The 12,700-nt window shown below is 54.6% G+C and overlaps 1 protein-coding gene across 2 annotated transcripts in view; it reads right to left on the bottom strand.

The window, feature by feature from the left end:
• Nucleotides 1-3,365: 3,365 nt before the first annotated feature.
• Nucleotides 3,366-12,700, bottom strand: part of RC3H1 (ring finger and CCCH-type domains 1) — a 75,882-nt gene continuing 66,547 nt past the window's right edge. The window contains exons 1-7 of one of the 2 annotated variants that reach the window (XM_009939573.2): nucleotides 10,566-10,741; nucleotides 7,184-7,562; nucleotides 5,460-5,675; nucleotides 5,002-5,139; nucleotides 4,517-4,910; nucleotides 4,114-4,178; nucleotides 3,366-3,912 (exon numbers count right to left, since the gene is read on the bottom strand). In XM_009939573.2, coding sequence (XP_009937875.2) covers nucleotides 3,739-3,912; nucleotides 4,114-4,178; nucleotides 4,517-4,910; nucleotides 5,002-5,139; nucleotides 5,460-5,675; nucleotides 7,184-7,558 — 1,362 coding nt within the window. In that variant the 5' untranslated portion in view covers nucleotides 7,559-7,562; nucleotides 10,566-10,741 and the 3' untranslated portion in view covers nucleotides 3,366-3,738. Of the gene's footprint in view, nucleotides 3,913-4,113; nucleotides 4,179-4,516; nucleotides 4,911-5,001; nucleotides 5,140-5,459; nucleotides 5,676-7,183; nucleotides 7,563-10,565; nucleotides 10,742-12,700 lie in introns of those variants that run through there. The other variant, XM_075422646.1, reaches the window with a different exon arrangement.

Below are 12,700 nucleotides of genomic sequence, written 5' to 3'. Positions count from 1 at the left end.
TCATCCCTCTTTGCCGCCCGTTTCTTGCTGTGACCCGTGCAGGTTCGCTCTGGGGCTGTGACGGTTCTTACGTCACGGGTTCTGCGTGACGGTGAACTGTCCCGTGGGCCAAAGGCTGCCACCAGAGCTGAGAGACTGCAGGCTCAGCGTCCTGCACTGGGAAATTAGGTAGCGGTGTGGAAGGGGAGAGGAGAATCCGTCTCCCTCCTGCCTCCAAGGGAGCAGGCAGCAGTAAAAAAAGCAATAAAATAAAATACAAAACACTTTTATACATTGTTCATTAGTGAGCAGATCTGACTCTGCTAATTTATATATATGTATACATGCAAACACACACAGAGAGCGGATAGCTCATGTGAAAAGGTGCCATCTTTTTTCTAAACGGAGTCCATTTCCAAACTAGAACAGCACTTTAAATAGGTTCCTCTTAAAAAAAAAAAAAAAAGAAAAAGAAAAAAAAAAAGAAAAGCAAAAAAAATGAAAAGAAAAAAAAAAACAGAAAAAAAAAACAAAAAAGAAAAACCCTTTACTGAAGAAATGCACTTTAAATGGTAAGATGGGAATGGCCGTTGCCGGCTTCGGACGCAGCCGTCCGTCCCGGCAGGAGGCTGCTGGCCAGGCAGCGGCCCGGAGGGAGCGACGCTGCCCGAGCCCACGCTGCCCGGCAGCTCTACCTCCCGCTCCCAGCGCCGCCCAGCCGTGCTGTAGCACTAACAGGCCCGGCGCACGTCGCGGTCCTGTTGTAATCGGTCAAGAGAAACCCACCCTTGCCTGTAACGAATATTTAAACCCCGTTGCAGTAGGTCAGAAGTGACACCCCGTCACAAGACGGCCGACGGCCCAGCCGCGCCAAGCTGAACGAGCAAAGCCGCAACAAAGTTGTCACTGGGGGCGTGGGGTTTTATTCCATAGCGTGGATATGGAGCCCTAGTCAGTTCAGTATTTTTATTTCTTTTTTTTTCCGTTTCTAAATTCAAGTTTGTGTCTCTCACATTGATTCTGCTCTGAGCTGGTTTGCAGAGTAACCAGGCGTAAGAAGAATTGTGCCGTCACCTTCCACTGTTGGCCTGTAAATCAGAATCTTAAGACAGGTCTCCTAACACTCGAGACTTACTTCCACAGTTAAGAAATTTCCTGCTGTACTAATAATTCTTTTTTATTATTATTATTTTTGGTTGTAATCCTTATTTCAAGGAAATAAAGTTTTAAAAAGTCAGTGTTCACCCTAGTCCGCAGCAGGCTGAAGCGTGAGCCTGCTGTGTGCAGCTTGTGGATCTGGGGCTGTTCCGAGAGGAGTTCAGGAGCCGCTTCCAAGCTGCTCCTCTACCCTTGCTTTCCTTTTCCCCTTCCAGTGGGAGCTGGCGGACGGAAGCTTGGCGGGGCCGCCGGCTCCGTGGCCGCCGGCACGCAGGGACGGCCAGCGCTGCTGGGGGGGACGCAGGCAGGGGTGGGGAGAGAACCAGCGCTGGGGAAGGGGGAAACAAAACCAAGGTAGAGGGGACTGGACAATTGCATTGAAAGCAGTTTAGCAAAAAGCGCTCTCGTTGGACAGCTTTAAGAACAATGTGAATGAAAACTTAGCAACTTGGGTAGGAATCTCTGAAAATTCTATAAATGTATACTTGAAATTCTGTTTGTATTAAAAACAAAAAAAAAAAATCGCATTTTCTTCTTTCTTTTAACACTGTGTAAAAGAACATTATGCATGTGAGTGGTTTGAGAATTAAATGGTTTAATACTCAGCTCCGTGTCTGTGTTCTGTAGCCGACTGGTCTGGTCAGACGTCGGTTTTCTCTTTGCCGCCCGCTCCAGCTCAGCCATGGTGCGAAAGCCTGGTCCCTGCTCCGCGCAGCTCCGCAGCGTGGGAGAGGCTGGGCAGTGCCAGGCAGCTTCTGGCATCTTCCATGGCTTCTGGTGCTTTGGTACGAGCTTTGCCTCCGCCCTTGGGTCGCAGCGGCTGGAGAAAGCGCTCCGCTCTCGCTGCCGGCCAGGCGCCCACTGCCTGGTGCCGCAGGTTTTGGGGAGAGCCAGGCCTTCCCTCCTCAGTCCCGGCCTCCCCCCTGCAGCCCGCAGCACAGCCACGGAGGCTCCGCGAGGAGAGCGGGAGCCCATGGGGCTGCACAGTGAGGCAGCAAGCAGAGGGTGGGAACCAGCGAGAAAAGGCGCAGCGGCGAGTGCCAGGGTAGGAGAGGGAGAGGAAGAGCAAGAGCTGCTTTCTGAACTCCTAGCGATCTCCAGAATGCTCCCCCTTTCTTCCAGAGCCCCAGCTGAAGCACCTGCGCACAGCTGCTCCCAGAGGTACTAATCCAGGCAAGCATGGCAGCACAAAAAGGTGAAGTGCTGTGTGGCCTCTCACCTGTGTAGGGGACTGGTTGCTACCTCCCCAACACACAGCAGAGGAGGGGACTCTGTGTCCAGCCACGCCCCACGGGCAGCGCAAACACAGATGCCCAAACCTTCCTACTGGAGAACGGAAGGGAGGGGGCTACAGAACCTTCCACAGCTACAGAGACGGTCCCAGAGGCAACCGAACATCTCGCACTGGCTCTTCCTGCCACAGACTGGCACGTCTCGGTTAACTCCCTCGCTGCGGCGACGGCTGCCGAGAGGAAGCCTTGATGAAGGCAGATGTTCCACTGGCCCTGCACGCCGGGGAGTGCCATCCACCGCTGTCCGCACCCAACGCTTCTGCACCACGGACTGGTGACAGCACAGGGCTGTGCTTTCACTGCCCTTTCCATTTCAAACAGCTGCCCTGAACGCAGACATCTCAGAGGAAGGCTCACCACACGTTCTTCTGTGTCTTGAAGACAACCCTCGCAGAGGTCCTACAGCAGCGTGGCCACCCCGGGTGGACCAGAGGGCAGCTCACACGTGTGGCATGGCAGCGGGCCAGGACGCCTCAGCTCTAGGAGTAAGCTTGCAGCTGAAATAACAGATTTTTGAGATGGAATTATGGATGTTGGTTACCTTTCTGTGTTGGCACAGTTCACGGACACCCTCGCTACAGTGACTCGTAGCGTGGAGCTGCTTTAAACCTTGCTACTCAAAAGGACAAACTCGCAGCCTTGGCCACACGTGGCTTTCGCTTGTGACTTCTCCTCCCTGGGACACGGCAGAGCTGTTGGGAAGCAGGGCTCCGGCCTTTGGCAGCCCTGCCACCTACGAGCTGCTCCCTGCGGAGCTGGCGAAGGCGTTTCTGCCCCAGCCAGCCCGCGCCGTTTGGCTGCTGCTGCTCCACTGGCCTCTCCAGCCTGGGTTTGTCCTGCTGGGGCTGGGGAGCGCGGGGAAGGGCCCCGTCAGCTGAAGAGGGGGAGTTTAAAGACGACTAGGAAGTGACTTAGTGAAAACTGCCCATTCAGAGATCAGTTTGTTACGTACAGATCTGTAGGTTTTTAATGTACCAGGGGATCAGAGTTACAGTTTGAGGCCTGGAAGGGAGGAGGGTTGGACAGAGGAATGACAGGAATGCTGGACTCGGGCTTGGGTGTCACAGAAACACCGGTGCCGGAAAAAATTCATCCTCCCTTTGAACGAAGGACAGAGCAGGCGAGGCGCCCTGTGCCCAGCTTTGCACAGCGCGGAGGAGCGGCGGCAGCCCAGCTGGGGACAGTCCCTCCCTGCAGCCGGCACCCAACGGTAAGAGCAACCGGCCCAGGAGCAGCCGGGCTTCGCGGCAAGACCCTGCTGCCCCTTCTCCGAGGCGGAGAAGGGAGAAGCGAGGCCCTGACGGCCCCTCTAGGAGCAAGGATCGGCTATTCTGCCCATGAAGATAAGGGTGTTGAGGGCGGCTTCCCGGATGAAGAGCAGGAAGGGCCTGTTGGCGTTGAAGATTATTCTGTTCATGGGGAAGGAGCGGCCGGAGATGGTGACGGCTGTAGCAGCTGATGCCTCGCTGCCTTCTTCATTCACCTACCGACCAAAGGAGAAGATGGGATTAAAACACGGACGCGCAGAGGGCTCGCCGTCCTTCCCCACGGGAGCTGGGTGCCAAGCTCCCGCCTCCCCCCGAAGCCCCAGATCACCGAGGCAGCGAACACCATGGGTTCAGAGCTATTTTTTCTGTTGATGCTTCATGTTTTTAAACATAAAGAGGGACAAAACGAGGCTTACCTCGAGGAAGGCTTTGTGGAAAGCCTCAGATACATACAGGTCTGTACGGCCCTCTGCAATGATACCTGAAATACCAAGCAGAGAAAGTTAAAACTACATTTTTAGACAGCAGCTCAAGAGAGAACAGGCTTCCATCCCTCACGGCCTGAGTTCAAGCAGAAGGCGTGTCTGCCCTAAAATGAAAAAACTCTCCACCAGTTGCAACTGATTGCGTAACTCCCAATTAGTGCAGAGCAGGGCTGCGTGTCCACGGTGGGACTTGACCACAGAGCCCATCGCTGACCGCAGCAACAGCCAAATGCGTTCTTGTTCTCCTTCCTCATGCGCTGCTGCACCCACTGCCCCGGCGCCTGCGGAGGAATGGTCTCCCCCCACCTCACACCACCCCGTCTCCACGTCTGACCTGGGAGTCTGGCGTTTTCCGGACTGAAGAGATCTTCCAGCCCCATTTTTCTCAACTTCTCCTTGACACTGAAGCTGTCCTCGACGCGGAAGCGAGGGAGATAGACATAGAGAGACACCTCCATCATGGAGTCTATCCAGTCCTGCAGCTTCTCCGACGTCAGGCCTCGCTCCACCTCCTCCAACGGCATCCCAGCATTGGGCAGGACCAGCACCATCGTGATATCATCCCCTTTGTAAGGCAGCTCCAGCACCTGGACTTTGTCCTGCGGGATGGATGCGTGGTGGAATTTGGACTCTTGGTACATAATTGGGACTTTGCAGGTCTCACCATTGGCTTTATGAAATAAATCCAGTTTTGTGTTTGGAGCCGGGAACTGTGATTTCCAGTGCCCCTAAAAGGGAGAGTGGGAGGACACAGACAGACGTGAGTGCCGTGTTTTCCCCCAGGGAAATGGGCTGCTCCCCTGGTTTTGTTAGCCATACCTTGAAATAAATGGTATTGACCAGGACCAGGACAGTGAGATCATCAATACCTCTTTCTGGGATCACTTCTGTAATGCGCTTCTCTGTCTTATTAGCCACCCAATCATTAATGATCTTCCTGGAAAGCTCTGGCTTCTCCTGAAGGGAGAGACCAAAGGAAAAAAAAAAGGTTAAGTCAGGGGTTTTAGACATCTCTGTGTCCCTTCTGCAGGGGACAGGGAGGACGCCGCTCCCAGCACAGTGCCGCAGTGTTTAGAAATGTGAACCTATAGTTGAGGTGAGCTGGGACGGGAGGGGCTGCACCCTGCACTCCCGCCTGCCTTCACCGGCGTCCCTCACAGCCAGAGCAGAGCACTCCCCACAGGCACAAGGTACCGACATAGCAAAAGCAGAAGCACGCAGGGCGGAAAAAACAAACAAAGAAAAAAAGAGAAAAATCCAAAGTAGCTCATACTCACTTTGAAGTTCAGGGGCCAGAGTTTCGCTCCATAAACTATTTCACTAATGTTCTGGTAAGTCTCGTTAAAGACCAAAGACTTCTCCCCGAAGAGGCGGTTGGCCGACACCAGCTCTGAGGATTTGTTGGCTTTCTTGTAAAGTCGGCAGTTCAGCTTGGCAAAGAAGAAGTGGATCTGATCGGATGTCTTCTCCGAAATGGTGTCAAATCGAAAGACCTGGAGGAGCAAAATGAGAAGAAGGAATCCATCAGCGGGTTTGTGCTCCCGCAGCTCCCGGGCCCCACAGCAAGCAGCGACGCAGCCTTTGCCTGCCATTCAACAGCCCAAACGGTGGAGCCAGGAAAGCTGCAGGCCCTCAGCACTTCACCCTCCATGTTTAATTCGGAGCCTAAATCGATGTAACAGCAACGCATCACCAGCCCAAGGCCCTGGAGTCCAAAATGCAGGACTACACACTGCTCGGCGCGCAGACGCGCCGCTCTTCTTTGGCTTAACACAGTTTACACACAGTGTTCACCAACCCTCCACTGCACCGCAGCGAGAGCCTCACGCGAGACGAGCATCGCGCTGACGGGGCCTGGAAGTGGCTCTCGGGTCAGTGCCGGTCAGAGGAGGACTCCAGGCTTGCGCTAAATCCTCCTGTGACCACACCAAAGGCTGCTCCTTCCCACAGCAATTATCATGGCCTGCTGAGTAATTCCGGTACATCTTATCTACTTTTTGCAGGGAATGGGATATGCAGCAATCGTTTTGCGGGCAGGTTTCTGCAGCACAGTGAATTTCTTCTTATCTGCTCCTAGCAGTTACAATTTGTCTAATGCTGCCCAGCCTCAGGGCTTTAAGGCACAGAAAATCCCACAGCACACGTTGGTCCATACGCACATCCAGCATATCTGGCACCGTGTCCTACAAGGCAGAGGCGGGGTTGCGGGCTCTTTCGTAGGGAAAAGGGGGGATTAGGAGTGCAGCCCTGCTTCTGGGGTGGCTCATCTCATCCCAGGACCAGAGCTCACCTCCGAGTTTCAGAGCCAGGGCTGGAGGAGGAGGCTCCCTGCGCGCAGGCTCCCGCGCTCGGGAAGCTCAGGCCCTTGCTGTGCTGCCGTAATGCCCAGCATAAGCAGACAGACGCCGTTTAGTCCTGGCGAAGTGCTCAGACTGCTCTTAGGCTTACTGCAAGGAGGCCCTCAAGAAGTAACTGATGTTCCTGTGCTCCTGCAGGACAGCAGAGACCTGGAAGACAGGTGGACTGCAGGGTGTCCCATGTTTCGTCTTTTTGTCCCGAGGGAGAGAGAGGGAATGTGAAAGAGAGCCTCTCCCAATGGGACTCGATAGCGCGGCTTCTGCTTTTTGCACAGGAAAAGGCTTAGCTACCTGCTCAGCTACGCACTTGCTCAATCTGCGAGAAACCAACTGTTGCCATTCCCTTCCCTCATTTCCCAAACTGGTTTCTTCTTCTCCAGATGAAAGCTAACCTCTGAAACCCAGGAAATCCACCCTGAATGCAAATAGGGCGACAGAGGAACGAGCCAAAATCCAATCAAACCCAGAGACAAGCAGCCTGCTATGTCCCTCCCAGGGGCTTGGTTAAATTAAGGTCTCCCTTCCCGAGCCAGGGAGCTGTTGTGACCCAGAGAGCCCTTTAGCAGCTGTCAGCCACCATCACCTTTGCTGTCCTTCAGACCCTGGTGATGACGACAGCAGAAGGCGGAGTAAAGGCCACTGACCTCCATGAGCTGCTGGAGGGTGCTGCCGCAAGCTCCAAGCTTGGTCATGGCAAAGGCTGTAGAAATGCTGAGGGGTGACACGAAGATGTTTTCCCCATTGTCCTTGGAGTCAGCCAGGTACTTGTAGAAGACAATGGCGAAGCGTGAGTTGGCCTCTGACAGCTCCCAGACGCGGGGGTTGGTAAAGTCCGGGAGCTTGCGCTTCCCTGGCGCTTGCCCCTCGCCCTCCTGGGGCTTCTTCTCGGGGCTGCGATAGATGCAGATGGGATTCACCGGGATGTCGCGTGGCTTTGCGGTGCAGATGTCTTCTACGACGTATGGCTCAGGGGCAACCAGACCCCAGACACCGAGGAGACACACCACGAAGAGATGCATCGTCCTGGAACCAGAAAGAGAGCTCTTACACCCGCTCGCCTGCCCAGAAAACCCACGCTGCCGCTGCAGCCCGCTTGGTTTCAGCCAAGACCAGAGTGACGGGAGCTCCACAGTCCTCTCCAATCGTCCTTTTGTCCCGTAGCTGCAGGATAAACCGGGAGGACAGACAGACAGCGCCAGCAGGATGAGCATGCCTCTGAACACACGTGGCTTTTAGAAACCACACGCTGGCAACGGTGCTTTCCCAGCGTGTATGGTGTAGCTGGTTCCTCACAGCCGTTCCTGTCCAAAGCTCACAACACCTCAACACAAACCGACTGTCCCTGGTACCCGAGGAGGGTAGCTAGCATCAACAGCCACCTTCCAGCCAAAGCAGGTCTCAGTCTCCCAGCACGGCAGAGAAGATTGGTGTCTCCCACCTTTGCTAAAGCAGGGGATCTGCACGCCCCGTCGGCTCTGGCAGCATGGCCTCACCGGCCACCCGAGGGTCGAAGCGGCAGCACGCCAGATTTCCTGTGCGCCGCAGCTTCGAGATGCCCTTTACGTGACTCTGCGCTGGGTTTGTTCGCACACCCCGTGGGAGGAAGCTCGCAGACCGCAGCCACAACAGCTCGGGAAGCAACTCCTGGAAAGGGCTGGCAGCCCGCCTGCGGCTCGCTCGCCGTGGGAGACTTTGCCAGCGAGAGGTCCGACTCGGGAAGGTCTCTGCCTGCCCCCATCTACTCACTGCTCTGCCTCCCGAGCAACTGTGCTAAAGCTCCGCTGCGTCTGCCACTGGTGATCTCCGTGTCTGCGGTCTCACCAGCGCTGGTGGGGGGAAACAGGGGCAGCTCAAGGGCCCATCCAGGATGCAGGAGACCTCTGGGTTCTTTCACAACCCCCTCCCCAGGCTCTTGGGCAATGACTTCATCTCAGCCCCAGTTCCTCCGCAAAAGCAGAAATTACCTCATTTGGCACCAAGACCATGTCGAGCCCTAAGAGGCCCTCTCTAGCTTATGCTGATAGCATAGCAATAAGTACAGCAAGAAAACATGCAGAACAAGGCGTACTTGCTCAGGCCACGGCCACCGCTGTCGCTGGTATCAACAAGCAGATTTATCTTTCAAAAGGTTTAGGATAGATGCAACTCCACAAAGGCAAAAAAAAAAAAAAAAAAATCTAAAAGGGGAGGGAAGTCAACCAAATACAGAAAACAAAAAACACCACCCAGGGCAGGAGGGCAAGAGAAAGGAAAACCATTCAGCCAATTGAAAGTACTCCAGGAAGCACTGCTCTTCCGAACCTTTCGCTCCGACAGGAAAAATCAGCCCGCAACCGAGCCCGGCACACGCGCGTGTGCTCCGCAGCCCCGGGGCCGGGAGCAGAGCGACCCTCCGCAGCCCTCCCTCACCCACACTTTGTCCGCCCGGGCTCCAGCGTGCCTACGGCCTGTCCCACTGCAGAGAGGACACCCTCGCTGCGGCCCCTGCCCCGTTGCTCTGCTCGGCTCCTGGGACGCGTGCCGACCTGCCCGTGCGAGCACCGCTGCCTGCTTCTGCCAGGGCAGGGGCAGATGGTGGGGTCCGCCATCACACGCAGTGCTGCTGATCTCACCTTTGAAACCCTACACACACGAGTGTGCCACGTAGGGCTGCGAGGATGAAGAGGGGACTGGAGCATCTCTCTTACGAGGAAAGGCTGAGGGAGCTGGGCTTGTTCAGCCCGAAGAAGAGAAGACTGAGAGGGGACCTTAGAAATGCCGATAAATATCTGCAGGGTGGGTGTCAGGAGGACGGGGCCAAACTCTTTTCAGTTGTGCCCAGCGAAAGGACAAGGGGCAACGGGCACAAACTGAAGCACAGGAAGTTCCAGCTGAACATGAGGAAGAACTTCTTCACTCCGAGGGTGATGGAGCCCTGGCCCAGGCTGCCCAGGGAGGTTGTGGAGTCTCCTTCTCTGGAGATATTCAAGCCCCGCCTGGACGTGGTGCTGTGCAGCCTGCTCTGGGTGACCCTGCTTCGGCAGGGGGTTGGACCGAGTGACCCACAGAGGTCCCTGCCAACCCCTACCAATCTGTGATTCTGAGTGGGGAGAGCGCCTCATCTTCACCCTTTCCTGAATAAATGGGAAACGCTCTCTCTTTCTGCTTCACAGCAAAGTTCTGGCTCCATCAGCTTAAAGGAGATGCAGAACTTCACACCAACGCCTTAAATAAGATTTATCCAACCACTAAGCCCAGCTCAGCCCCTGACATGTCCAATCTTGTATCTTACAGGCAAGGGCCCTAACTATTTCTTAGGCCAGCTCTTCACTGTAGCACTTGGCCAGAAAACACCCCTCCTCCCTCCACAGCTCTCCAACACTCCCTTTTCTCAACTGCTTTCATCCTGGAAGGATCTCAGAAGTACTACCGCAACACCATCCCTGCCTGAACGAGGGTCACTGGCAAGGAAGAGGCTCTTCTCCTCTGCTTCACCTCTGTAAGTAGTGTAGAAAGCCAAGGAACAAGTTGCCGATTCAGCTCAAAACCAGAAGGCTCCAGAGAAGCGCACAGCAACTCGCCCCCATCCCACGCCTGCGGTGCCCACAGCCGGGCTCCAGCCAGCGCGGGCCATTTCCATCCCACTGCCTCTCAGCGTGGCACGGAATGACGACGGACCGGGCTTGCAGCCCCGCAGCCCGTCCTCCAGCACCCACCAGCGCTGCTGCTGCGGCAGCATGGACATCCCGCAGCACCTGTGCAGCCTGCTGAAGAGCCCAGCACACCCAAGTAGCTCAAAACAGTTTGAGACTGACTTGGGCTCTTGAGAAAAGCCCTCCCTGTCCTCCCAGCCCCCAAGAGCAGAGCACAAAGTGGATCAGCAGTGCTCTTCTACAGCCGGGCAAGAGATCAGCTCCTCGGGCCCATGCCCAGAGCGAAAAAGCACTCTTGCAGCAGCTAAAACTCCTAGGCTGCTGCAAAAGGAAAAAGAATCTGTGACAAGGAGTTCATAAACAGCAACAGATTAGTGGAAGCTGCTTCTCTTACCTGCCCCTGTACCTCCAGCCTTCTGCTTTTAGGATGTAACTGCAAATTGTTCAGAGAACAAGCAGTCTTGCCTGAGCCCAAACCAGTCCAAAGCAGTTTCCCCGCTGGATTTCTGTGCTCAAGCAGAGCTGGGACAAAAGCAGGGGAAGGTAGGAGGGGAGTAGGATGCTGAGGCCAAAGGCTGATGACCGGCTGCAGAAGGTTAAGCAAAGAGCAGAAAAAAAGCGCAATGTTTAGTTTGAAAGAGGTTTTAAAGTTCAATCTGACAAGGGAAAGTTCGACCACCTACCCCACACAAGTGCCAGATGTCTCCAGTTCTTGTCAATAGAAAAATAATTGCTCATACCACGAAAAAAAAAACGCCTAACTTTCGAGTTCAAATAAAAATGTGATGATCTAAGTATCTGTAAATGTCACTTTGCTATCTTGTAGCTCAGAAAAATATTTCCCTCTGCCCCAAGCCCCATCACCCCCCATTCCCAAACCAACAGGCCCAAGTTGGGAGAAACCGCCCCACCTCACACTCCGCAGCTTCGACCACCGCGTCCCCCTCCGCGCTATGCTCACCTTGTCCCTCGCACAGCTGGGAAGCCACGGATTAACAGCCTCTCCCCGCGCGCAGCCGTGCTGGGAGCAGGATTGAGCAACACAACTCTGATCTAGCATGCGGTTGCTCTACAAATTTTCTGAACATGAAAACCCAGGAGCTGGCTGGCTCAGCGGGTGCTAAAGCCACCTTGTTACTCGCCTCCAGGAAGAGCCCAGCTCTTATTGGAAAGTACTTTCCCCCAAACCAGTCTGCAGCTGCAAAAGCCCTTGCTATACCTGTAATAGAATAACAGCAGGAGAGACACTGTGGAAATAAATGCATGTGAAAGCAGGGACGACAAGCTCTGGACCCAGCTTGGCTTTTGTGGGTTTCCCTCCACAGCCTGGGGCCAAAAGCACCACCCAAATTCCCACTGGCCCAACCTAATATGCATTCTTCCTCTCTCATCAGTTCTATAATCAGGGACATCTTCATCAGAAGCAAGCACAAAACCTACACAATCCCCTCTCCACGCTGCCCAGCAACTCGCATGGACGCCTGCGCCTCAGCGCCGCTTTCTGCCTGCCCGCGGATCAGGCCAGAGCCGCAGCAGCAGCCAGCGAGTAACCTGCAGGTTGGCTATCTGTAATCTGCTGCCGGAGCTAAAACGTCCTCCAAGAGAAAGGACCATACCTTGGTGCTCCAAGCGGCCGGTGGTTTAATTTTCCAAGGTAACTCAGAGGCTTGCAGGTCCCAGGGTCCTTGGGGGGAACTGGGGATGCTGCACAGCCAGCAGAGAGCAGCAGGCAGACATCCAAGCACAGGTTTCCATCCACCCAACGCTTAGAGCCAGCTTAACGCAGTGAAAATAACAGCAAATGCCTACGGTATTTTGCACATCCCATGTATCTCAAGCTAATGTGAATGAACTCTTACCGGTGTGACAAAGTACACTGGCACAGCGGCTGCACGCTTGCTTCGCTGTACAAGAGGGGCCAAACACCTAAAACCGACCGTGGAAATGCTTTCTCTGACGACGGGGGCCCTGTTAACAGGGAGGCCAGTTCCAGACTTGACACTGGAGGGCTGAAGGGATCTAGAAGCTGCCCAAGCCAGACCCTTTCGGGTGGCTGATAACCAGATCTTTGAGTGCAGCACGTAGGTAGCGATTTCTTGCCTGCTCAGCTCAAAGCACTCGCGGCTGGGCAGAGCTATACCGAAGGAGCATTCCAAGTGACAAGAGTGTTAATATAAATCAGTAGCTGCCGCCTTTGCTCTAGTGGAGGGACTGTTTTGCTCCCAGAGGTGCAGTTCACAGACAGAAAGACTCCGAGTAAAGAGCCCAGAGCAGTTTACAGGAGCAGAGACAGCGTGTTTTCTCAAAACACTTGCAGTGTCCTCTGAATTGCCCACTTTTAGGAGAAGCCAGAAACAAAGAGCCCTTAAACACACCTGAGTGGTGAGCAGGAACACAAACGTCCTTAGGTTTGGTTTGTGCTTTGGATGCTCACTGTTGAGTATTACAGCAATGCACAGGAAGGATGACTCATGCACTCGGAGCAAGATGGGATGAAGAAAATCCATGGGTTAACCTTTTCCAGCTCCC

The sequence above is a fragment of the Opisthocomus hoazin genome, chromosome 6 (genome assembly GCF_030867145.1).
Source record: "Opisthocomus hoazin isolate bOpiHoa1 chromosome 6, bOpiHoa1.hap1, whole genome shotgun sequence".
NCBI lineage: Eukaryota > Metazoa > Chordata > Aves > Opisthocomiformes > Opisthocomidae > Opisthocomus > Opisthocomus hoazin.
Note: the sequence above shows the minus strand (reverse complement) of the source record. Positions and strands in the feature narration are given on the sequence as shown.